Below are 24,026 nucleotides of genomic sequence, written 5' to 3' on the forward strand. Positions count from 1 at the left end.
AGGCTCCAGGATTCCAACCAAAAACTTTCTTGCTACAAGGTGACAGTTCTAACCACTGCCCTGTTTTAGATCTTGTGTCCATTTCAAGGCACCCGCAGACCTCTGTGTGACCTCTGTTTCTTACATGTACCATATATGATCCCTCCTATGGTGTTTCCATACGACCCTTCAAAGTAACTTGATAAAATGTGGTGGGAAAATAAAAGTTCTCATGACAATGTCATGGTGCGCCTTGAACTCTGTCACCACTGTCCCTTAAGAAAATAAACACAGATATGACATTTATAGTTTCACGGTCACAAGATTTCCAAAAAACACTATTTTCCCTTGATTTGAACCACAGTGGTAGATTTTTTTTTTTTTTTAAATCCATATCTCCACAATTATGACCTGGAACAGCCTGGATACACAGAAAATTGTAGCACAATATTAAATAAATATATAAATAAACAGTGTACATTTTGAAATATATTATATTTTGTGTATTTCTGGAGCAGTTTGGGAAAAGAAAAAGGATTTAGGAAAATTTTTTGCTGCTATTTTTTTTTAAGTTAAATTTGACACGAACAGTATGTAAGAGTTCCGGGTATTTTGAGAAAATGAACACCACCTATAGTAAGAGTATCAAAAATAGTTGGATTTGCAGCTCGGAGGTGTTTAAATTAACGCTTTTACATCAGCACCGTTTGTGAGCTAAAAGGGGCTGTGCCTCTGTAAGCAACCGACGTCACCATAAATAGCTAAAGCTAGCCAGTGGTTCAGGGAGAAGAAGAAAAGAGCTGCAAGCGGAAGAAGTACCGGATTTTGTTTCCGACAGTATTCGGTCTATGGTCTTGGGTTATTATTATTGTTTTTTAAATATCTGTATTTTTAACACATTTTGAATTATGTCGACACCGGCAAGGAGACGGCTCATGCGAGATTTTAAAAGGTACCGTCCTCATCGTTTGGGTATCTCTGTGTAGCTTTAGCCCATGAAGCTGTCGGCAGCTAGCTTAGTGTTAGCTCCTGGTGCAAACAATGCTGTGCAGAAACCCAGGCAGGAGTTAATGTGAGACAGGCTCATCGGTTATGGTTTGTCTCGATATTTGATGGCTAATGAAGTAACCGAGACGCTAGGGGATCATTCAAACGCTGTTTGTGTTCTGCAGTGGGGGGAGGTTTTTGTACCGAGGGAATAACGTTTTCTTTTTTTATGGCTAGTTTTGTTTTTTGGTGTGGGATCAGCTTCACTTGCAGAGGTTTACTGGTGACCGTTTGTCTTGGCTTAACTGGCCCCGATTAGAAGCTAAATGTCACAGGATTTATCCTATTAATACCCGCAGTCTGCAAGCTGTAGGTTTATATTGTGCTTTCAAGTAAGTCAATCAGTCGGCATGGTCATATTTCATCCTAGGGGTTGCAGGTTTTGCCAAGGTTTGTGGTCAGGGATTGCTCTATCTATATGTTTCTGATGCTTTATTTTAAATCCAGATATTTAATACACACAGTTAGTACGTGATGATACGATAACAAAAAGAATATGTTAAGGCTTCCTGGGGGAATAACACCTGGCAAGGGCCTGCTTGTAATACCTGCTATCCCCAATCTGTTGCCTCGCTCCATATGGCATCCAACTGTGTGTGCGTGAATAACAGACACACACACACCTGTCAGTGGAAAAAAGATGCTGAGCTATTCTACTAAGAGCAGCCATTGAAGCAGAGGGGATAATGTGTCACTGTAACTGAACTCTGCTCTGCTAGTCCCCAGGTGGTAAATGGTGACACTGAGGCAAGGGAAACACAATTGCACATGCCCGAATCAGCATATGTCCACGCCAGTGCTGGCTGATTGAATTCAGTCTTGCATGGTATTGCTTAACCTCAACTGTTTGACCTGTAAGTCAAAGTGTATGTATTCTTAAAAATAGGCCGCTACACTGTTGTGTGGGGTTTTAGCTCAGTAATTTCGGTGTAATAAGACGGTAAATAAATGCTGTGGTCCTTTCTTTTTGACTATATTCAGTATGGCTTAACCTTCTTTTCTTCGCCAGATACATTTTCAGAAATAATTTTAGTCCACGCTGCAGTGAGCTGTGGCATTTATTCTTGTACGTTGTTGTCTGCATTGCTGCCTTCATGAATGAAACTGGGCCGCTCGTGCTGGGCTGGAGCTGATAAACCACAAACTGCAGTTACTTTTACCGAAACACAGGAAGGAGAGAAGACTTCAGAGCTGACTCTGAATGTATACACACATCGTCAGAGCTAAAAAGAAAGAGAAACAGGGCATCTCTCTGCACTCTTAAAATAGTTTTATTGTTTAGTAGATACATTCTCTGTATGCTAATGAAATACTGAGTTTGTAGGGTATATTACTATGAGGAAGACTTATGATTATACGTGTAGTTACATTTTAGCGCATTTTAGCTTACTTTGTAGCATTAATGCAGCATTGTAAATCAGGTATTACCCTTTCATATAACACATGGATATTTTAAATAGTGTGTAAGCTCTGATTTCTATTAGAGAGCATTAAAACCTCTTTTGGCACATGTTATAACACTTTGTGTACCTTTTTTAAACCCAGGTGTTTGAATTTGCTAAACTGCATAATTCCCAGAAGGCTTTGTTTGAGATGAATGATTATCTTGACCACACTGTTTTTAGAATAATAAACAGTTTTATGAGGGATTGCAATTAAAGTCCTGCAACAATGCAGTGTCTGATATAAAGAGTCTAAAATGACAGTGACTAATGTCACATGAAACCAAGTTGTACTTTTTGTCTCTATTTAAAGAGAAAACATGTTGGATGTATTTCATGATATATAACTACAAAAAGATGATATGAATGTTTCTTATATAAGAGCAGTTTTCCTTTTCATAGGCATTGAGTCTGTTTCGCTAAATGCTTACTTTATTACTTATTTAATGCTTTCTATTGAGGAAAAGCCAAACCTCTCCCCCCAAAAATGTGTAACCCCAGTTTTGGGGTTTATGTGTCTGATTTACACAAGGAGGCTTTTAATTTGAAATTAATGGGCTAATTTCAGTTCAGGATTCAATCAAAGAAAGAGAATCAAAGAGGCTGGTATAGTAGGGATAAGAGGCTAGTCTTTTAAAATTTAAATCTTAATCGGGTATTTTCTGGCCTCAGCCATCGGTCTCTAGAGGTCAGAGAGCATGTTTTGGTCCACATATAGTTAAGGCAAATAATCCTGTTTTTATTTTTACATAATAGCTTAATATAATACTAACATAATAACTTGATACTAATATATTAAAATGCATTCCTAGTTTATTTTCTGACAATTCATGTCAAATTTACCACCACACAGTCTCTTCATCAACAGTCCTGTACTTGCCCTAATCTTCCTTACTGCAGACTTGTGAGTAATCCCCACGTTTCAAGTAAAATAAACTATCGGTCTATCCTAGAAGATGAACTCAGTGGAGCTTCCCTTTACCAGCAAAGAGTTCAGGGAGATTACTGTAAATGAGGTTAATTGCAGTGGGTCCGTCTACAGCAAGGGACTTAGACATGGATCTGCACTCACAGACGCACAAATCAGCCTACCTTGTTTTATAGCTATAAGCTCTTATTAAACCAGCTTTTAAACTGGGCCTGGAATTGTAGGCCTCAATAGCCTGTAGTGACTGCCGGACTTGGCCTATATAGATTTGGTGATTTGAAGCAAGACCTTTAATGTTGCACAATAATCTACCATGAGCTTCAGAAATCAGTTTGATAGCCAACACAGATTTTATTGAGGCCGCTGTCGGAAACTTCATTTAAATTGTTGACCCGCTGCCACACCTGTTTTGATTTGCTGACGCCTCTGTTGCTAGGCAGTTGCTGCTGTGGCATGTCGTTTGTCAGGCACGCCTGGGTAGTTTTATTTGTGGAGCCTCGACTAATTATTATTTTTAATTATGATTAATCCAGCTGTGGTTAATTTGGGTTAGCCGATAAATCATTTGGGTGCTGAACAGTCCAAAACAAATGTATATATGATCTCAAACCCTTTTTAGTTTCTTATTTTTACCTTCTCACTCTTTTACCTTCAAATTACAAGCGCTATCATGTGAAAAGCGATGGTTTCCAAATCTTTGACTGGCACTCATTTGACAATCTTTCACCTTTCATCGGATCAGATAGAGGTCTGTGTAGAGAAGATATAATATGAAACATTATGTTTGAAAACATAGCAGTTATTCCACCTTAACTTGTTAAAAAAACAACAACACTAAAGTGATTTCATTTAGAGCCCAGTCTGCCAGGCCGGGGTCTAGCTGCTGTGATACGAAGAAACATAAGTTTTATCAATTAGCCAGAATGTTTGGACATGTAGATGTGTCGGTTTTCATCACTTGTCTCCACATGGTTCCGCAACCAAACTTGCTGAATTATTTAGCAGTGTAGAGCGTCTATAGAGGAAATGTAAAGGTTATGGTTGGGATATGATTCGCAGTACTTTCATCAGCACATTGTGGAAGATGGTGGGAAAATATTACTTGTAGGATATTTTAATATGCTTAATTAAAACAAAGGTAGGTTTATTTTGTAGTACTACAGGCTTCCTATTACTGGGAAGGTCTGGGCCCAAGGTCACAGTAGAGGTGAAAAGGTCAAACACAGATGATAATACACAGATTTGAATCAGTACATTTTTTCTTTTTGCTATTGGCTACAAGCAGTTTTTAAATAGTTTCTCTCGTGTGTGTGTGTGTGTGTGTGTGTGTGTGTGTGTGTGTGTGTGTGTGTGTGTGTGTGACCTTTAATATAATGACGTGATGCCAAAAAAGGACTTTAAGCTTTTTTTCTTGCTGACCTTATATAAAACTTGCACATATGCTAAAACTGCTTACCCAATTTGCCTCCCTCTCAGAGCAGTGCTGTGGCTGAACGAATGAGGCTGAAACGGTTTCACACATATCAAACGACAGCCTGTACATTGTACAAGCAGTTGCCATGACATGTCAGATCCTCCTGTGTCTTACACAGTCGACATTTTAGATTTAGTTAGATCTCTAAAATTGGATTTGATGTCCTTGTTTTTGATTGGTCGTGTGTGCTAGTTTTGCTTCGTTAGTGCTCTTAGTGGGGGAAGCCTGGGTTGTCTTGTTGTGGTGATAACACAATCTGATGATGGCTGATGGTAGGGTAAGGGAAGCCAGATTAGGAAAAGAGATCCTGGATGTGTTGAGCTTACTTTGTAGTGTAGGCTCTTGGCTCCCGCTCGTTTCCTGCTTCGACGTTGTTCTGATAGCCCGTCGGTGCTACTCTGAAGTCATTTCAGGTGAAGGTCGACTTGATGGCTTAAGTGCTTTGCATTAACAACACCAGAGATTTGATGGTCACTGTGGATACAATACTGGTGCTGCAGTGCTTCAGATGAGCACTTATGTTCACTGACATGTGACAACAGGACTGTCATAGTGCTGTTGATCCTGCGAGCCTGGCTGTCTGTTGAAAGTCGTGTTGATACAGCAGTTCGTGTTTTGATTGCTAATTTTCCTGCAGTAAAGCTGTTAATTAAAACCATCACCCCTCCTCAGCTGTCTTTCCCACTTGCTTCTCTCCCTTTACATCTAAGGGGTTTTTCTTTTTGCCATCATTCTTTTTCATGTTTTTCTCCCCTTTATCCCCCCCCCTGCTTTTGCTCCTTTACTTCATGTCCCTGCCTCCCTTTCCACTGATTCAGGCTTTTTTGCTGTGTATGTCTTCTCGTCTCACCTCTTTTTCTTCACTCTAAAGTCTCTGTTTCTTTCTCTTTCTTGCCCAGACTTCAAGAAGATCCTCCTACCGGTGTGAGCGGAGCGCCATCAGAGAACAACATCATGCTTTGGAACGCTGTTATTTTTGGGTGAGTCATTCTCTAAATCCGCCCTGCCGTCTTGACTGTGCCACTGCGATTGTGATGCGCAGATTCTGCAACCCACCCACCCCCACTGTGTTCTCGTCCACCACATCCTTCTGCTTTAAAAAGTGTTTCTGATTGCAGCCCTGATTGTTGCACAGAGCAGTCTGGAAAATCAGCATGTGGAGTCACAGCAAGTGTTCAGTGGAAGAGAGGGCTGGAAGACACTGTTAGAGATAAGAAAGTGTGTTAAGAATGAACCCGTATTAAAGAAGTAGCTTTTTGCATACTGGGTGTATCTCTGGTGGATAATTTGCTGTGCGTGTTTAAAAGAAGAGCGACTAGAGAAAAATCTACTCAGAAGTGATGTGAAATTTAAGTCGCAAGAATTAATAAAACATCAAATGCACAAGCAAATTGAATAGCTGAAAGTAACTAGAAATCCAACCAGGACCAAGGATGTGTAACAAAACCAAATTAGAAATACTCACATGGGTTTATAAAAATACACTCGATCGTAGTTGCTCACCTAAATCAAAGGGGAGGCTGCTACACATGTAAAGTATGAAGGCAGCTGTTTTAATTGGCCCCTCAACATGTTCTGTGTGAGCACGAAGAGCTTAGTAAATATGGACCCTGGTGTCTGCAGAGCTTCTACTCCTTGAAGGACAGACTGCAGTACTACTAGAGAGGGTCTTAATGGGGATTAGCAGTGGGGATATTTGGATTTTGGAAACATTTTAAATCTCTCTCTCTCTGCCTTCTGCAGGCCTGTGGGAACACCATTTGAAGATGGTAAGTTCTACATTTTGAGTCATCTAAAGTGCAGCCTCATGTTTATCTGAGTTCTAGATGTGGTTTAACTTTGCCTTGAACTCGTGATGTTGTTGTAGAGTCGGAGAACTCAGTCAATGTATTATTACTTTTCGGGCAGCATGTGTGTAGTGAAATGATTATGGGTTGCATGCTCAAATAATCAGTCTACCTGAGCACAAAATCCCACAATTATCGTGAGGATCGCCACACCTCTGAGTAGATAGCTTCTTTTTTTTTAAATTGTAAGTTAGAAATTATTACAAATTGAGTATCTGGAGTGGTTTAAGTGCCTGAAATGCATTTAAAATGACTTAAATTGAAAACAAATTGGTACTTTAATCGGTCATCATATTTTAATCATGTGATAACAACTAGACCTCTGAGAGTTAGGAACTGCTACAATTATTTTTAAGTAGAAAGGGGAACTGACATTTAATCCTTGAAAGTTGAAGAAGTTGTAGTCTAATTTTTTGTATAGGAGTCCCTTTGGCAAGTTATCACAGCTGCAGTAATTTCAACTGAACAATTATCAGGGGCTCAGTTTTGGTGGGCTGAAAACTCGCTGTATCCACGCACTGGCTCTATAAATATGAATAAAAGTACTTATTTTAACTATAGTATGATGTGAATTGAACAGAAGTTTGTAGGTCGGTGACGCAGCATCATAAAGTACGATTTTTACCCCTCGACCATAAAAGGCTGATGTGGTATTGTCGTCCCCCTGCCAGGCGGGCAGGCAGCGTTCATACAGTTTTCTACAAGCTTGGATTTAAAACTGTCCATTGCTACTTTTATAATAATTAACTTTCTAGCTTCTCTTTTCAGTCGAGCTGCTGATATTTATAGTAACATAATTCTTTCCCTCATTTTGTCTGACCCCCTCCATCCTTCACATCTGTATTCTCCTTGCAAAATTACTTACGTTCACCCCCCCTCCCCTCGCGCTCCCTCTGTCTGTCATTTGTTCTGCCTCATACCCTCTCCGTCTATCTCTGCAGGAACATTTAAGCTTCTGATAGAGTTTTCTGAGGAGTACCCAAACAAGCCTCCCACGGTTCGGTTTGTCTCCAGAATGTTTCACCCAAATGGTAAGTGGGCTAGCAGCTGAAATGCCTTCAATTATCAGTGGTGCAGCACCCATGTTCACTGAAGCTTACAAAGTGTTCTGACCTTCAAGCAACTAAGCTAGTCTAGTGAATAAAATGACAGTGTGGGGTCATTTCTGAACACATTATAGTTGATACAGAAATACTTTTTTGTAATGGCTCTATTTGTGTGTATTATATCTATACTATATCCTTTATCTGTTACAGATCATCTAAAATGTTACTTTTTCAGTCGGGTTTATATAAAATTGTGCTAAAAAACAAATTGTAGGAATAAAAATTTAAATTATTTACATAATCATTGCCTTTTATTTCTTTAAAAACATCTTTGTTACAATATATATAATATAAAAATAGATTTTAAAATTTCAGGTATGTTTATGTGATCTATGTGTTGAAGTATACTAGAATAATTGTTCAACATAACACGTTTTGGCTGCCAGGTCAGTAGATCAGACTTTTACTGGCTATTTTAATTACCTTCTACACTAAATCTATAAGAATGTTGCACAAACTATGAGTAGATTTATATTTTACAGTGTAACATCATCCCTGTCTATAGGCTGCAGGTATATCTCATAGAAGGAGAGTGGACAGCCTAGTTTAAAGACTGAGGACTTTATCTGCATCTAGCTTTTATTGTAGCAGGTAGAAAGGCGTCAGGAAAGCTGAAAGAAAGAACAGTAAATGGCATCAGGGCGGCCTCCACATTAACCTTATGCCAAATGAGTCACATGCTGAACCAGTGAGCTAATCCAGCCAGATAAACCAGCACCCCTATGCTTCAGTTTTAAACCCAATCTAAAAAAATTGTAGGTTTTTGTAGATGATTGTGTAATATTGAATATATTTTGTGCAAATAAACACACATCAAGACTTCTGTAGCTATTAAATGAAACCCTACAGTGTTAATATATATATACATTTTCTTTTAAAGAGTTAAAAAAAAAATGTCCAGGAGCAAAAATGAACCACTGCAACTTTCCACTAGGTTTATACCAGCGGCCCAATTCCTCTGTTTAAAAATGAAATTGTAAGAATGTTTAACTTTTTTACATTTTTACTCAGAATAAATATCCAACTCTTGCTAAACATGTTGTAAATTTGTCAATTTTCCTTTTTAATGGTTTGTTATTTTATTCAGTTTCTGGTGGTAGACCCAGTCTTCCAGATCTCGCAGTCTCAATAAACATGCATCAGAGCCTAAAATGTATTTTCACACATTTTTATGAACTATAATAACCTTGGTGGATGCCGGCATTGTGATGAGTTATGTACGTAATATGTTAGACTTATTTATGGCTTTGTTTCATTTTTAAGTTTTCAGTTTGCAGTGCTACAATAAGAACAAGCACCAGATTACAATGTACTTCACCAGTAATGTAAAGAAACTGTCTTGATGATTTAAATTCAATTTAAATGTTTAATTTTAAAAAGTGTCATGTATTTATTAAAGGGACGGCGCACATTAATGTCTATATTTAATCTGTAGCCTCTGGCAGGTCAAACAAAAACAGTACAATGAGAAAACAAGGGGCAACAATTAAATATGAAAGCATACAGCATTAAATATAACGCACATTAGCATAAAATGAATGGTCACGGATACATTCCTCGTTAGCTTTAGTTGTAAATGTGTTGCTGATCTTTTTCTCTGCATGTCAGTTTACGCAGATGGCAGTATATGTTTAGACATACTTCAGAATCGCTGGAGCCCCACATACGATGTGTCGTCCATACTCACCTCCATCCAGGTTGGTCGTGTTTCACTCCCTTTTCATACATTTTAATTCACGGTGAAGCATGATGATTCTATACAGGGACATCCGAAGTATCTCTCCTGGTTATTTAATCTTCAGGATGTCAACATTTTCATCATTAGTCTTCCTTTTTTTCTCTCTCGCAGTCATTGCTGGACGAGCCAAACCCCAACAGCCCAGCCAACAGTCAGGCCGCACAGCTCTATCAGGAAAACAAGAGAGAGTACGAGAAGAGGGTGACGGCCATCGTGGAGCAGAGCTGGGTGGATGTCTGAGCTCCTCTTGTTCTCTGCTCTTCTCTCCATCACCCACTCTTCACCATCCAAGTACTTCAGTCTCTCATTTTTACCTCATCGAGAAAAAAAATCAAGAAAAAAGAAAACACAGCAACTATATCAGAAGAACTTAAGTGCCACACTGGGGGGGGGCGCAAGAACAACCAAACCAGAATGGACATTACCTTGCTTGCCAATGCATTTTAGGGAAACAGGAGAGGGGAAATCAATCTTGTATTTGTTCCCTGTCTTTACTTTTATTTTATTTTTTTATTGCATGATGTGACATAAGTTATTGCTAACAGAATTTGTAATATATCTCTGGTTGGAATGATGCTGTTTGTGTTTCACAGACTCCTTCCCATCCCCCCCTCTTTTTTTTTTTTTTGTATCCACAACTTGGCTAAGAAAGGGGCACATCAATGACTGAATCATTATTTTGAAAGTCGTGGGAAAAGCCAAAATCGGTAGCATCATCACCATCATCGTCATCTTTGAAGTCGACAGCAGATTCAGCTGATAAAGAGCAGTCCCTGATCTCTTCCAGCATATCTCTGTTTATTTTAAGAGATGCTGTAGGTTTGGGCTCGCAGACGTCACAGGCTGCAGCAGTGCCAAGTCTCCCTTGCACTGATGAATCATGACTGGCAATCTCTGAGCTTTTCTTTTAATCATTTCTGCTCGCGGGTAGAAGAAGGTTGTTTGAGAGGGTTATGAGAAAGTGAATATTAACACGGAAAACTTGGACTGAGGCTCTGCAGTCCCCGACAGTTTCATTCTTTGGTATATTAGAAACCGCATATAATGCTATAATCAAAATATATGTAGGGCCTGATGGCCCTTAGCCAGCGAGTTCAGATGTGGGTGGTGTCGCTGTATCATTCGATGTGGGGGGGATGGGGACAGAATTGGCATTGCTGGAGGTACTCTGCTTCTACATCGTGTGTTTCTTTAGTCTGCTTTTTTTCTATTTATTGAACCTTTTTACTGTTTGCAGTCAAACTGTTCTCCTCTTGGTTTTCTCATTTAGTTTGTCAAAGAAAGTAAATGACTTCTGAATGCTTTGTCGCCTGTGACATGTGTCAGCCTGAACACAGTCGGTGCTTTTGTTCTTTCTCTTAAAAATGACACAGCTGACATCTGAATTAGCAAATAAGCAGAGAATGAAAGCTTCATACGGTTTTTTTTCCCTATAATTTTTGGGCACTTTATAAGAGAATTGATTGGATAAGAACAAACTGCTGCAAAGATCATAAAGCCTGTTCTAAGAGTGTGATGTCAACTGTTTTCCTAAGGGCTCAAGTTGTTTTCATGCCTGCTTTTTGCCCACCGTTTTATTTGCTCTTATTTCCCCCATTTAAAAACGCCATCCCTCGAGTGTAAATTACTCACTTAACCTGCCCGACTCCGGCTAAGTAATCAGTCATCATAAACCAGAATTCCTCTTTTCCTTGATAATAAAGGTTATATTGTGGCTTGTGACTTATCTCACCCAATAAGCAGAAGGGATATGTTATAAAAAACAATTTTGTGAAATAAACATAATGTATACTTAACGATATGCTGTATAAACATAATAAAAAAACCACATTTTTCAGACTTTGACACAGGTTCTGGTCATTTATTCATCCATCTGGTTCCTTGTGCACTTTACCAGGCTGGGTTAATTCCAGGTGACACAGGTAACCTGGACCCACAGGGTTAACGCGAAGAGACCGACAGCCGGTCTCATAATTAACTATAGGGTGGAACTATTACACAGAGTATTGTAGTTTTTCATATTGTCATGTAACTTGGTTAAAGCAAGATATTGCAACATTTCTGGCATGTTTGCTGAGCCTCTGTCTTTACGCTGCTCGTACCAAAATCAATGTGAGCTTCATCAAAACTTGAGATTAGTACTGCAGTGATTGATTGATAAGATGTACAGTTATTTTTTTATTTTTGGCCTGTCCCGTTTGGCTCTTTTGCCATCAGAATTGTTGTCTAAAGGCAAAGAAAGATGCCCAACGGATTTACTTTACCAAACTGACCATCCCAGCCTTGCCGTAATGGTCCATTTGATTCACCTTTTATTGTTTATTTTATTTTCACTTACTGAATACGGGACAGACTTGACTGGGGGAAAGAAGGGGAGAAAGAAAGAGGGAAAGAGAAACAGCTGAGAAGAGAGACGGGGGAGAAGGGCAAAAGACAAAAACCAACAGAACGGGCAGAGAAAAAAAAATGCATATATCAATCACCTGGGTCACCTGCTGAGAAAGAAAAAAGAAAGCAAGCAGAAGAGAACAAGAGTAATAGAATAAACAACATCACAATGATATATGGGAATATGACAGTAAATACTAAATGTTAAACATTATTGTGCAGCACATAAGATCAACAGAACACAGTGTGCTTTGAGGTAGGAGCCAAAAAGGGTGTAGTTTGTGGGTGTGATCACCCGTGTGTACACCTGTGAGCATGGACGCGCTTGTTTTTTGTTTTTTTAAAAGGTTCCTTCATGTAATGATCTGCTAGAGGGTGTGGGGGGGCCACAGCCCCGTCCTCCAGGGCATGAAGCAGGTATGGAGGAGATCAAAACTCCAGACATCCAGAGGCCCCCAGAACACAAGAGACCAAGGAAGAACAACAGAGGGGCAGCTGCGCCACTGTCCCAGAAAGAGCTGAGGAGAGTCCCAGATGAGGGCTCACTCAGCAGCCACGGAGCAGAAGCCAGGGGGAGTTGCAGTGACGCGCCCGTGAGCTCCGCCAGCAGCCAGCTGCGCCTGAGTGACCGAGCCCCAGGCCGAGAGGCCGGGGGCACCCCACCTCCGAAGTGGCCCGAGCGAGCCCCAGGCTCCAGGCCCCGATAAGCGGCCGCCAAGGAGTGAGCCGGTGTGTACCTGGCCGCCCATCCCCGGACACAAAGAACCACCAACGCACCGACACCTGAGGGAGTCCGCCACTGGCAGGGGAAGTGGTGGTAGGGGGAGATAGGCCTCCAAACCTTGGAGGGCCTGAGATGTCCCCAGAGAGGTGGCGCCTGACACCCAACCTGACATATAGACACAGACATACAGGCACACACAGACACAAACATCCATTCCCACCCTCATGCTCTCATATACACTCACTCCACACTCAACCAACGTGGAGACAGACATAAAGAGACGTTGTACACACGATCACACTCCCTAAGCGTACTCTACAAACCGGGTCTAGGTGCCCCCGCCCCTGGAGGGGGGAACTGCACCCAGACCCAGGTGGTGTTTCCCTTTTCCCTGCGGTGGGGGGAGGCAGACCCCAGATGTACAGTTATTAATGAGCAATAGTAAATATTGCCAAAACCTAAATCCATTCATTGTATTTGTGTGGCATATTAAATCAGATTTTATTAAATGCAAAAATGAATCACAAGTACAGTAATGTCCCAAAATGTTAATGTTAAGTCACTAAACCGTGGCTTAAGATGAAATAGTCTTTTGGGAAGCTCTCATATATTAGAACTAAAAAACAGTTCTCACAGTATTGAATCTGTGGGATGAAGTCAGTTTGGTGAGTGCATGTCTGCGTGTTTAACTTTGCTTGTGAATCACTTGGTATGCGTGTCTGTAAGCCTTTAAAGGAGAATGTGGTGGTTGTAATGAAGAGAAGCAATTATATCAGCATTCTCAGAACTGAGGCTTGCCCTGTGCTTTTGCAAAGCTTCCTGCTGAAGAAAACAGACGTTCTGACGGTGCACATGTTAATAATTAATGTTAATAATAATCGAGTGTTCAGCCTCACAGCCCCAGGTCAGCTGCTCAAGAGTTTTACTGACCTATATTTTCACTGGTCTGCAAAAAAGCTTTAATTTTCATATTTTGAAACATATTGATTAAATTGTTTTAATGTATTCAGAGAAATCTGCAAAATAATGTTGCTAAAGCCTTCAAGTAAATATGGTCTAGTGCACCCTTTAGAGTCACCCCTGCTTGCTGCAGGTATTGCTGCCATGTAAAATAAGACAGCTGCCAACACACCGTGCCAGAGTAAGTTAACAGCTTTCATGTTAACCTCTGTAGCTTTACTTTTAACTAAAGTTCACTTTTCTACATGTCGGAGCTCGTTGAACCGACATAGTTATAAGTAGCAGTATTTGTATTTTATTGCCGTATATGATTAACTATGGAGTGGCTCCATAATGTAGTCAAAAACAATGTGACCAGGAGGAGGCACAGACCTAGACAGCAATGACCACACAAAAATGATAAAACAAGTTCTTTATTGTGCTTCAGACAAGAACACCAGTGTCATCTTTAGTTTGAAGCTACATTTAAAAAACACATTTTTTAAAAAATAAAAAAAGTAAAACTGTGATTGAAATAGTCGAGCAGTGGGGCTCACAAACTCCCGCAGACACCGCTGCTGTTTGTGCACAAATAAAAAAGGCTGAAAGTCTGAAAAGGCCAGTTTTTTGGCTCAAAATAAAAATGTCTTTTGATGTCTGAACTCCTCACAAAGGGTTAGGGTTAGGTAAGGTAAGGGTTAAAAACACCAGGATTGTAAAACTATTTAAAAAAAAAAAAAAAAGTCTGACGTGATAAAAGCTGAATCCAGTCTGTGTTGATCCAGCATGACTGGTCCGGTCATCGACCCTGTGACGGAGCAGAGAGATCCATGAACAAAGACTGTCATTATAGCTGTATGTATATGCTGCGTGTGTGTGTTCACAGACATACCTGTTGCTTCTTAACAATCTCATCTCTCGTCTTGAAGACCGGTGCGTCCTCCACTACGATGCCTTCAGCCATTTCCTTCACTTTTTCCAGCAGCTCTGTGCTATACCTGCCATCGATTATGAGACATAACACTTCATTAAACCAGAATTCATCCGTGTGCTTTATATTCTTCTGTAAGGATATAGTGCACTGGGAAAATAACATCACTGAACAACAGAAAACTATAATACTGGTAAGAGAAGAATTGTTTATTCTTCGATAAAGTTAACAGATGTGAATGGTTTCTTCACCTCCTACACATTTCCCTTCATATAAATGAAATTTAGTCCTGCTTCTGATTCACCTTTGAGTGCAAACTTATGGATGAAAAAATAGTGATACCCTTTTATCTGGCATTTTTGCATGATTGCACCCTATACCAATTCCGAGGATTAATGTCTTTTAGAAGGTGTAATCACAGAAGACATCCAATATGCACTTCAACAGCCAGCGCTGCTCCTCGAGCGCCCTCAAACTCACTGAAATGAAAATCCAATTTTGTGGGTTTATTGCTGTCCAAAAGCTAATACCAGTCGCAGACCCCAGTGGCTGCAATTACAGATTACTACAATGACAAGTCGATCTGTTAAGTTGTTTGGTGTGTAACAAAAAATACAGATTTTGTTTTAAATAACTGGAAAAACAAAAAACAGTTTCTGTCTAAGAGTCCATCCAAATCATTCATATCAAGTCAGGCATGCATTTCATAATCACAGTATATCACAAATGTCAGTAAATCAATCTAGTCAGCCGGGAAGAAGAAACCTGCTTTGTTGCAAAAGAAAGTGACATGTGCACTGGAGAGGCAACAAAAAGACAGCCCACCCTAGTTCTGCTTTTTGCTAACATCCATGTAATTGCTAGTAGAGTGAGGCAGAACCATGAAGCCCATTCACATTGCACAGGTAGTGTAGCTTCTCTGGGATTGCACATCCATACTTGCTGTTGCAAGGTTAGCTATATCTGCCCGCACACGCTAAACATGAGTTTGGAGAGTGGGTTACCCAGACCTGACTACTACCAGACCTTTTGAATCAAGAAACCACTTATCATTTTAAATAGTTTTTCACAACACTGCAACCAGTCAGAGGAGATTTTTAAGGGCAGATTTTCCCCTCAACTTTGGCCAAGTGCTTGGGGTTAGAGGATCGCTAAATCGTAGGGTTTCAATTTCTTATGTGGCAGAATTTTTACCATATACACCATATATAAAAACATAAGATGCCACCACAAACAGTAACAAAAATAGGTTAAATTGAAAACAAGGCCTGTAACTTTATAAAGAGACCCACTTGATAACCAAAGACTGTTTTTCCAGTGAAGAAAGACTGGATGTTGTCCAGTAGCCGGCACAAACATCTGATATACTGATATCAATGCAATATTGCATTTGATATTTCCATTATACATACATTATATTTTTTCCCTGAACCACAATTTTTAGGGCCATTTAAAAAATGTATAACCACATAATTTATCCAGCAGGATATCTTCACAAATCTTTACAAACTCAGCATCGTCTGCAGCATATGGAAGCCCGTTTCCGCCACTAAAAAAAAAAAAAAAACCTAGTATCCATAACTCGAAATTTCGAGAAAATAACTCGAAATTTCGAGTTACTTTTCTCAAAATTTCGAGTTAGCTCTGTCAATCAAAAATATACGTGAATGAGGTCGCTTTCTTGTTACCCGGAAGCATATGGCGCAGGACCGCGCACTCAAAAACGGATCCCAACAAATTAAAGTATGTTTGCTGATAGTAACACCATGTGATTCAGCTAATAACACATCATTTGTGAAGCCAGGCTGAAAACACTCAGCAATCTGTGCATTCACGACTGGATGTAATACCGGTAGCTTAGCTGTAGCATTTGTAGCTGAGGGCTTCAGCTTCCGGGTAACATGGAAATGACGTCATTCACGTAGATTACTGATTGGCAGCGCTAACTCGAAATTTCGAGTTGCTTTTCTCAAAATTTTGAGTTAATATGTCGAAATTTCGAGATAATAACTCGAAATTTCGAGATAATAACTTGAAATTTCGAGATAATAACTTGAAATTTCGAGATAATAACTTGAAATTTCAAGAAAATAACTCAAAATTTTGAGTTATGGATCCTTTTTTTTTTTTTTTTAGTGGCGGAAACGGGCTTCCATAGCAGCAAATGTAGCAGAGTAGCATTGCAGCTTATGCAGACGACTCCAGTGCTGCAGGGGGCAGCACCGAGCCCACCAGCGGAAAATAAACCTCACTATAAACAATAAACTCTGAATATAAATAGTTTGGGGTAAGTAAGCAGCAGGAACAACAACAACAACAACAATAATAATAATAAGTAAGTAAGTAAATACTAAATCTAAAATTAAACTAATAACAATTTCAGAGAAAAGAGAACACTGGTTGTTACCCTTTAGCAACCCTTTAGTTTGTTTAATAAGGAAGACTAAACTTAAAAACAGTGGTTAGTCATCCCGGGCTGAGGGAGCTGTGGAGCGGCTGTCTTAGAAAAAGTGTCCGTCAGCAGGCTTTAATTAGAGGCATGAAAGCACGCTGTGTTTACCCACCGGCAGCCGAGGAAGACGTTGTTGGCCCACACCATTGAGAGGGAGAGCAGGTGGTCCAGCTGCGAGTCTTCAAAGTCATTCAAGTTCCGCAGGATGAACTCCCGCCTGGGCTCCCAGTGCTTGTCGCTCTCCCAGTAGCCTCTGTAGTTCTCCACCTGCTCGGCCACAGCTCGGTTTTGCTGGATAAAATCCTGAACGTCCAGGGAAGACATCTTGCTCTCCCTCGGCCAAGACAACAAAAGCGACTTCCTGTCCTTTCAAGCGGGTCTTTGAAGTCGTCTTACAGCCCTGCTTGTTTTCCACAGCGCCACGCAGTGGTGGAGCAGAGCGGTGGTTTACATCCAAACGTGAACAGCAACTCTCAATATTTCATATGCAGTGTGCTTCAGAGATACTATGAAGTGCCATAATTAAGAAATAATGTATCAAATAATTAATAAATTAACATATAAATTCATTTTATTTAAAAATCAATAATATTATTTTACTATCTAATTGATTATTTTATGGTTCATGAATTTATTGTGTCAGCCTCACCCATTCGGGGAGTGGGGTTAAAGCCGATATAGTTAAACCCACTGTTTTGGTGTGGAGTTGTTTCTTTCAGTGGGTGTTTCTCAGTGACAAGTACACAGAGTTTGTACTTGCACACTTGTTACTTCCCACTTGGCAAGTAGGGCAGAAGACAGAGCTTACAGTGCGCCAGCAGCATAACTGATGACATCAGGTGCTTAGTATTTACAATGAAAAAAAAAGGAGATGTAATTACCTGTGGGTTTTTAAAAAAAATATTTATACAGTTTTATAACCACTCCGTCAAGTTGCTCAGCTATAAAAGGCAACTAGTTTTGTTCAAAATGCTTTCTGGGATACCTGACTGCACACATCACTAATAATTCTGTGATGACGCATCAAACAATTATCTGGTATCGATCTATCTTCACTGGCTATGCAAGTAACAGCAAACGAACCAGAATTTTTTTTTTAAATTGTGAATTTAATTGAATTTTTGTCATTATTTATTTCAAATTTAAATTTGTTATCAATGCATTTAATTAATTGTTTAATTTTGTATTTATTTATTGCATTCTGGGACTCTTGGCCCTCCACAGTCAGGCAGTAATGGACAGTAATTATTATCCCTCTCAGATAATCTAGAGAGCTTTCTCTTACATTTATATCTCATGTCTCAATTTCTGCATTTATTTATCTATTCCAGATTTTTTTGTAATTAAGTAAATATATAATAAACTATACTGTAACAACTAAAACCAACAAGCGCAAAAAGAGAATTTAACATGGCTTAGTAAATGTAGCCTTGCCATGTACACACATTTAAAAAACATTATATTATATTATAAATTTAAAAAAGTTTTTTTCAACGTTATTTTCTTACTTTTTAAAAACTGAAACAGCGTCATTACGATTCTATTGGTTTTAATATTGCTTTAAGAAATGTTCAAACTTATCTTTGGTACTTCAATCTACAACATAACACCCCATCTTAGCTCAGAAAATGACTGTCTTCTGACTATTACTTGTTTTTAATTTTATTTTATTTTTAAAAAAATATTGAATATTTCATTTATTGAAAGACTCCACCCAGGGACTGCAGATATAAATGAGATTTTTTTGTTAAATTTGTTGGAAAAATATTTTAATTTTTTTTTGTTAAAGCACATAATAAGTTAGCATTTATTAAAGTATTATTTTGAAAAAATCAGAACATTTACTGAGGTCTGAGTGTAGTGTGATTAAAAGAATTCACTTACATGGCAGGAATGCTTTTGATCGCATTTCTTCTAATCGTCTGACTAATCAAAGCAGATGAGATCACTTCAAGGATAAGTCTGTGTTCCGTGTTAAGTGGTAATTCCTGGACCCTGACACTGATTCGCATGAATGAAACGAAGCCATCCGTAATGTTAATTGAATCCGTGTTTTTGCTTTTTACGTGCAGCAGTCTCAAAATTTAAGGAGAGCCACTCACCGCCTTTAACGGCTGCCAAGAAGCCACATTAGCTGACTGTAGACTGTAGTTGGGCCAACACAGCTTTAGGCTTCCCGGGGCTTCTCCCCCCCTCCTTCTGTGCCGTCTTTCCATGTTTGAAATTCACGGAGCAGGTAGTGTGTCAGTGAAATGTTTGCACCACATGCTCGCTCACTCGCTTTCATGTTTTTTTTTCCTTCTTACTTGAGTGAAATCTCTATGCACTTGACCAGCCTGCCAGGAATGATCAGAGAGAAACACTGGACCTCCAGTCTATGGAAAGGAGCTTATGGACAGTCATTCAAGCTCACAGATATACTCAAACACACACACAGGGACACACACAGGCAGGCTCCATTTCCCTCTGTCTGCACAGATATGTGCGCTGCATAAGCCTACAAGAGTCTTCCATCCTTATGACGCTCTCACTCGCACACAGCAGAGGATTTGGGGCTTGTTTTGACATGAAGTCATTGATATGCAGAGGGATTCCAGGGAAAGGCAAGCCAACATGAATTCAGAGGGACAGACAGACAAGCACACTGCTCAGTCGCTGCGTTTCAGAGCACAGCGAAATCCATCTAATAACAGTGAGATTAAAGGGTCTAGTCCGAGTAGCTTTATGCTCTGCATGGTAATAAATAATCAATAGACTTGAAATGTGGCTTAAGGGCTGCAAAAATGACCACAAAGAAGAGTTGCAAGTTGGAATTGATTGAGAAGATAAACAGTGAAAAGTGAAAAATGATACATTTGTTTTCCATTATTGTTGTTATGTAATTTTATAAGGCTGAATGCAATAGGCAGGCAAATATTTATAGAAGACACGCACACCAAGCGTATCCGGTTATGTAAACATCTAAAGCATATGAGATTTGTCTCGTAGGAACGCCGGAGAGACACAATCTAGAGGGACTAACAGGCCAAGCAGGTTGGAACAAAACTCAGACGTGCAAACATGAAATAACGTCTGTGCAGAACCAGACAGGATTTTATTTAATGTGACGGAAACACTGATGAGAAGCTGAAAAAAGATGTGGGGAAGAAGAAGAAGAAATATGGAGTCATCTTTATGTGAAGGTAAGGACCTTGTGAAGTGCAGTGAACACTATAGGCACTTAGCAAAGGCCAGGCTGCTCTTTGCAGTCGTTTCACTTGTGCGTGACTGCTCAGTTAACCCCAATTTAATGGAGGTCAAATCATCAAGCAGCGTGCCAGGATTTATTTTTTAGCCTGATTTTTTTTGGTGTGTCTCTCAAGGTTAGTGCCACATATAAAAGATATATCTGAGCAACCAAAAATAACAATAAAGAAACACAACTCTGTGATGAATGAGTCAAGCTGTTGCACTGGCTGTGTTTATTGGCTTTATTTGCTGAATAACTAAGTTGAAAATGATTTCTGACAGTCCCCTTATTTGCCTTTTAAACGCCCAGATGTTTTATCTTCACCTCGTTTCCAGTGGAGCCTTGAACATTGCAATTCTATTTCCACGCAGTGTCAGTTTACTTCAAGTGGTTGCAAAGCTTCATCTTGACAGGCTGCATTCTCCTGCTGCTCCGAACTGAGTGTTTCACGCACCATCACAAAAGAACACGGAGGCATGAGCAAACTCCAAAGGAACACGGTGCTGTCTTAATCTTCCATCTGCCTGCTAAGTTTGCAACACAAAAACACACAATCTCTGCGCACTGAGGATTGATGTTTCCTCATAAATGCACATGTATAATGTACGCATCTGAACACCTATATTAAATACTGAGTGTAGCCTCTTCAGATGTACCTCAGACGAGTCCTATAGACAAGAAAACTCACAAGTACATGCAGATCCACTTTCACCTCCTCTCCAATTCCCACAGAAAAACCATCGGCGGCACTCCAGGGCATGTTATATTTCTGGGTCCCTTCCAAGTCATACAAGTCACCACTTTATTGAGTGGACTAACCCATTAAGTTTATGGCTTCACTCTTCCCCTCTCGGCTTGAAATATACACTGATGCTGAAATAATACACTGTTCCAGCCAGCACTGGCAGACAGCCGTTTTTGATGAGTCACCTAATGTATGCTTACTCAGGAGAACGCTGTAATTGGGGAAAGACAGACAACAGGTAAGCCTTTCAGCCAGAGACCTGGGGGTGCGCCAGTGAGGAAGAATTAACCCTCTCCGTAAAGTGTCAGTGGATTTACACCTCATGGGGAAGTTTGTTCAATCTTTATTAACATAGCAAAAGTTAAACCTTCAGAAACTGCACGCAGTCGAGTGAGTTATCATAAGGAGGCCAATACTGATCTATTGAATTTCATGCCTTAACTCACGATTCGCCAAGGAAGGTGCTCGAAAACAAAAGCAGCATCTGTGACAGCAAATACCAACAAACATCATGTGTTTCTGCTCAAATGACATGAATCCCTTCGATAAACACTGAAATTACCTTTTGCCCATCTGGAAAGCCATGGAGGCCACTGTTTACTGTCTGCTGTTATTTTAACTCAAATGTTGATGTTTCCTGAATCATCTTCTTGTCCAACTTCATCAGGTACATCTGCTCTGCTTGCTGCTTGTTAACACTTGTCTCAGTATATATATATATATATATATATATATATATATATATATATAAAAAAAAAACACCCAGCACGCCCCTGCGGGCGGTTTATCCTTCAAGCTCGGGTCCTCTACCAGAGGCCTGGGAGCTTGAGGGTCCTGCGCAGTATCTTAGCTGTTCCCAGGACTGCGCTCTTCTGGACAGAGATCTCCGATGTTATTCCCGGGATCTGCTGGAGCCACTCGCCTAGCTTGGGAGTCACCGCACCTAGTGCTCCGATTACCACGGGGACCACCGTTACCTTCACCCTCCACATCCTCTCGAGCTCTTCTCTGAGCCCTTGGTATTTCTCCAGCTTCTCGTGTTCCTTCTTCCTGATATTGCTGTCATTCGGAACCGCTACATCGATCACTACGGCCGTCTTCTTCTGTTTGTCTACCACCACTATGTCCGGTTGGTTAGCCACCACCATTTTGTCCGTCTGTATCTGGAAGTCCCACAGGATCTTAGCTCGGTCATTCTCCACCACCCTTGGGGGCATCTCCCATTTTGACCTCGGGACTTCTAGGTTATATATATATATGTGTGTGTGTGTGTGTGTGTGTGTGTGTGTGTGTGTGTGTGTGTGTGTGTAGGCGACCATCTGCCTATATATATAGGAGGTTTCTTCCTGTTAAAAGGGAGTTTTTCCTTCCCACTGTCGCCAAAGTGCTTGCTCATAGGGAGTCATATGATTGTTGGGTTTTTTTCTGGATGTATTATTGTAGGGTCTACCTTACCTTGAGGCAACTGCTGTTGTGATTTGGCACTGCATAAATAAAATTGATGTGAAAATAAATGAATATAAAAAATAATAAATATATAAATGAGCCACATTTTTACAACTCCAAGTAGATGAGAGAACAACTTCTATAATGTTAAAATTTGACTTAAATGAAGATTATGACATTTAAACTCACTGAAAAAGGGTTTTATTTTTTGAGGAGGAATGTCAGAATTAGGCTCCACTTGACATTGCATTGACTTTAGTTTCCCACACACGACGGGTGCTTTGAACATTTTAGGCTCGGGACCCGAGAGATGCAGTCTGTCACCCTGGGACCCCGACTAATTAAAAAGTAGTGCTCTTGACATGTAGTGATGCTGGAACAGTAGAGCCTGCTAGCTATTTCAGGTCCTGAATCCTGACCTAGTGTTTTAAAATTAAAGAAAGAAAATTCAGGGTGCATACAAATCTATTGGCCTAATTGCAGTTGACATGGATACCGGGGCCGTGATAGTGTGCATGTCTGTAATATGTGTACACAAGCACTCTGCGGTAACACAAACCCACAGCTGCTTTCTGAGGAGCATTGTCATCTTCAGTATTCACATATTGATCTTATTTTCCGTAATATGTGGTTATGAAAATCAAATGCAACCTATGTCATGGAAAAATAGCGTAATGTTGGCTGATGCTGTGTGTGTGTGTGTGCTGTTATTGTTTGTTGTAACTGTGGTAGGTGGATGATAATCAGCGACTTTACCAGCAAGCTGCACAGACATATTTTGTTAAAGACTTTTACCCGTAAAAAAACACAAAAGATGAGAATCTGAGATTCTTTGTTTTTGCCGACTTTGTGCTTTTGGAAACGACTCTGCAGCTGTCACTGTTTTTAATTAAATAAGCGTAAGTTTTGAAAAGTGACAGTACATTTGTTTTTTTCCGTGGCATTGAGTCTGTACAGATAATGGACAACAGGACAGCTCCCAAAATAACTGTCACTGTTGCACCGATCACTGTATAAATGCTTCATGTCATACCACATAAACCTCTAACCCAAATTCCCAAAAAGCTGTGACGCTCTGTAAAGTAGAAATAAAAACAGAATCTCAGAAATCCATATTTTATTCAAAGTGTAACACAGAAAACATATTTCTATGTTTCTGGAGAATCTGGGTAACAACTTATTATAATGACACACCATTAAGCACTATTCATTGGTAAGTGCTTAATTCACCATTTATAAAGCATGTAGTTTCTAAATACAGTTTATTATTGATAACCTGATGTATAACATGTTCATTATATAATTTATCATGTCTAACAATCATCAACCTGTTAGTAGTTGTTATATTTTGTGTAACCTTATCTATTTATGCCTTATAAAGCATTTATAAATGAAAATGAAAGTAGATGAATGGTAAATGGCCTGTATTTGTATAGCGCTTTACTAGTCCCTAAGGACCCCAAAGTGCTTCACACAACCAGTCATCCACCCATTCACACACACATTCACACACAGGTGATGGCAAGCTACATTGTAGCCACAGCCACCCTGGGGCGCACTGACAGAGGCGATAAGATAGACTTGTTTGAGTCTAAGATAGCTTAGACTCAA

At 39.9% G+C, this 24,026-nt stretch overlaps 2 protein-coding genes across 2 annotated transcripts; one reads left to right on the forward strand and one right to left on the reverse strand.

The window, feature by feature from the left end:
• The first annotated feature begins 723 nt into the window (after window positions 1–723).
• ube2b (ubiquitin-conjugating enzyme E2B (RAD6 homolog)) lies at window positions 724–11,406 on the forward strand. The gene is made up of 6 exons (XM_026182451.2): window positions 724–931; window positions 5,770–5,850; window positions 6,614–6,639; window positions 7,659–7,748; window positions 9,432–9,520; window positions 9,673–11,406. Exons 1-6 carry the CDS (start codon window positions 888–890, stop codon window positions 9,799–9,801), a joined length of 459 nt encoding a protein of 152 aa, XP_026038236.1. The 5' UTR covers window positions 724–887; the 3' UTR covers window positions 9,802–11,406.
• A 2,624-nt stretch (window positions 11,407–14,030) lies between these two features.
• On the reverse strand, window positions 14,031–17,379 carry cdkn2aipnl (CDKN2A interacting protein N-terminal like). Its single transcript, XM_026181977.2, has 3 exons — window positions 17,108–17,379; window positions 14,505–14,610; window positions 14,031–14,420 (listed from the first exon to the last, which is right to left on the reverse strand). Exons 1-3 carry the CDS (start codon window positions 17,317–17,319, stop codon window positions 14,412–14,414), a joined length of 327 nt encoding a protein of 108 aa, XP_026037762.1. The 5' UTR covers window positions 17,320–17,379; the 3' UTR covers window positions 14,031–14,411.
• Between the last annotated feature and the right edge of the window lie 6,647 nt (window positions 17,380–24,026).

The sequence above is a fragment of the Astatotilapia calliptera genome, chromosome 10 (genome assembly GCF_964374335.1).
Source record: "Astatotilapia calliptera chromosome 10, fAstCal68.1, whole genome shotgun sequence".
In the NCBI taxonomy this organism is placed as follows: domain Eukaryota; kingdom Metazoa; phylum Chordata; class Actinopteri; order Cichliformes; family Cichlidae; genus Astatotilapia; species Astatotilapia calliptera.

What these genes read in the sequence shown, in the direction of transcription:
- ube2b (XM_026182451.2), top strand. Translation starts at nt 888, where the DNA reads ATGTCGACACCGGCAAGGAGACGGCTCATGCGAGATTTTAAAAG. An exon ending in GGGAACACCATTTGAAGATG is followed by an intron (nt 6,640 to 7,658) that starts GTAAGTTCTACA and finishes CTATCTCTGCAG; the next exon opens with GAACATTTAAGCTTCTGATA. An exon ending in CAGAATGTTTCACCCAAATG is followed by an intron (nt 7,749 to 9,431) that starts GTAAGTGGGCTA and finishes TCTGCATGTCAG; the next exon opens with TTTACGCAGATGGCAGTATA.
- cdkn2aipnl (XM_026181977.2), bottom strand. Translation starts at nt 17,319, where the DNA reads ATGTCTTCCCTGGACGTTCAGGATTTTATCCAGCAAAACCGAGCTGTG. An exon ending in AACGTCTTCCTCGGCTGCCG is followed by an intron (nt 14,611 to 17,107) that starts GTGGGTAAACAC and finishes AATCGATGGCAG; the next exon opens with GTATAGCACAGAGCTGCTGG.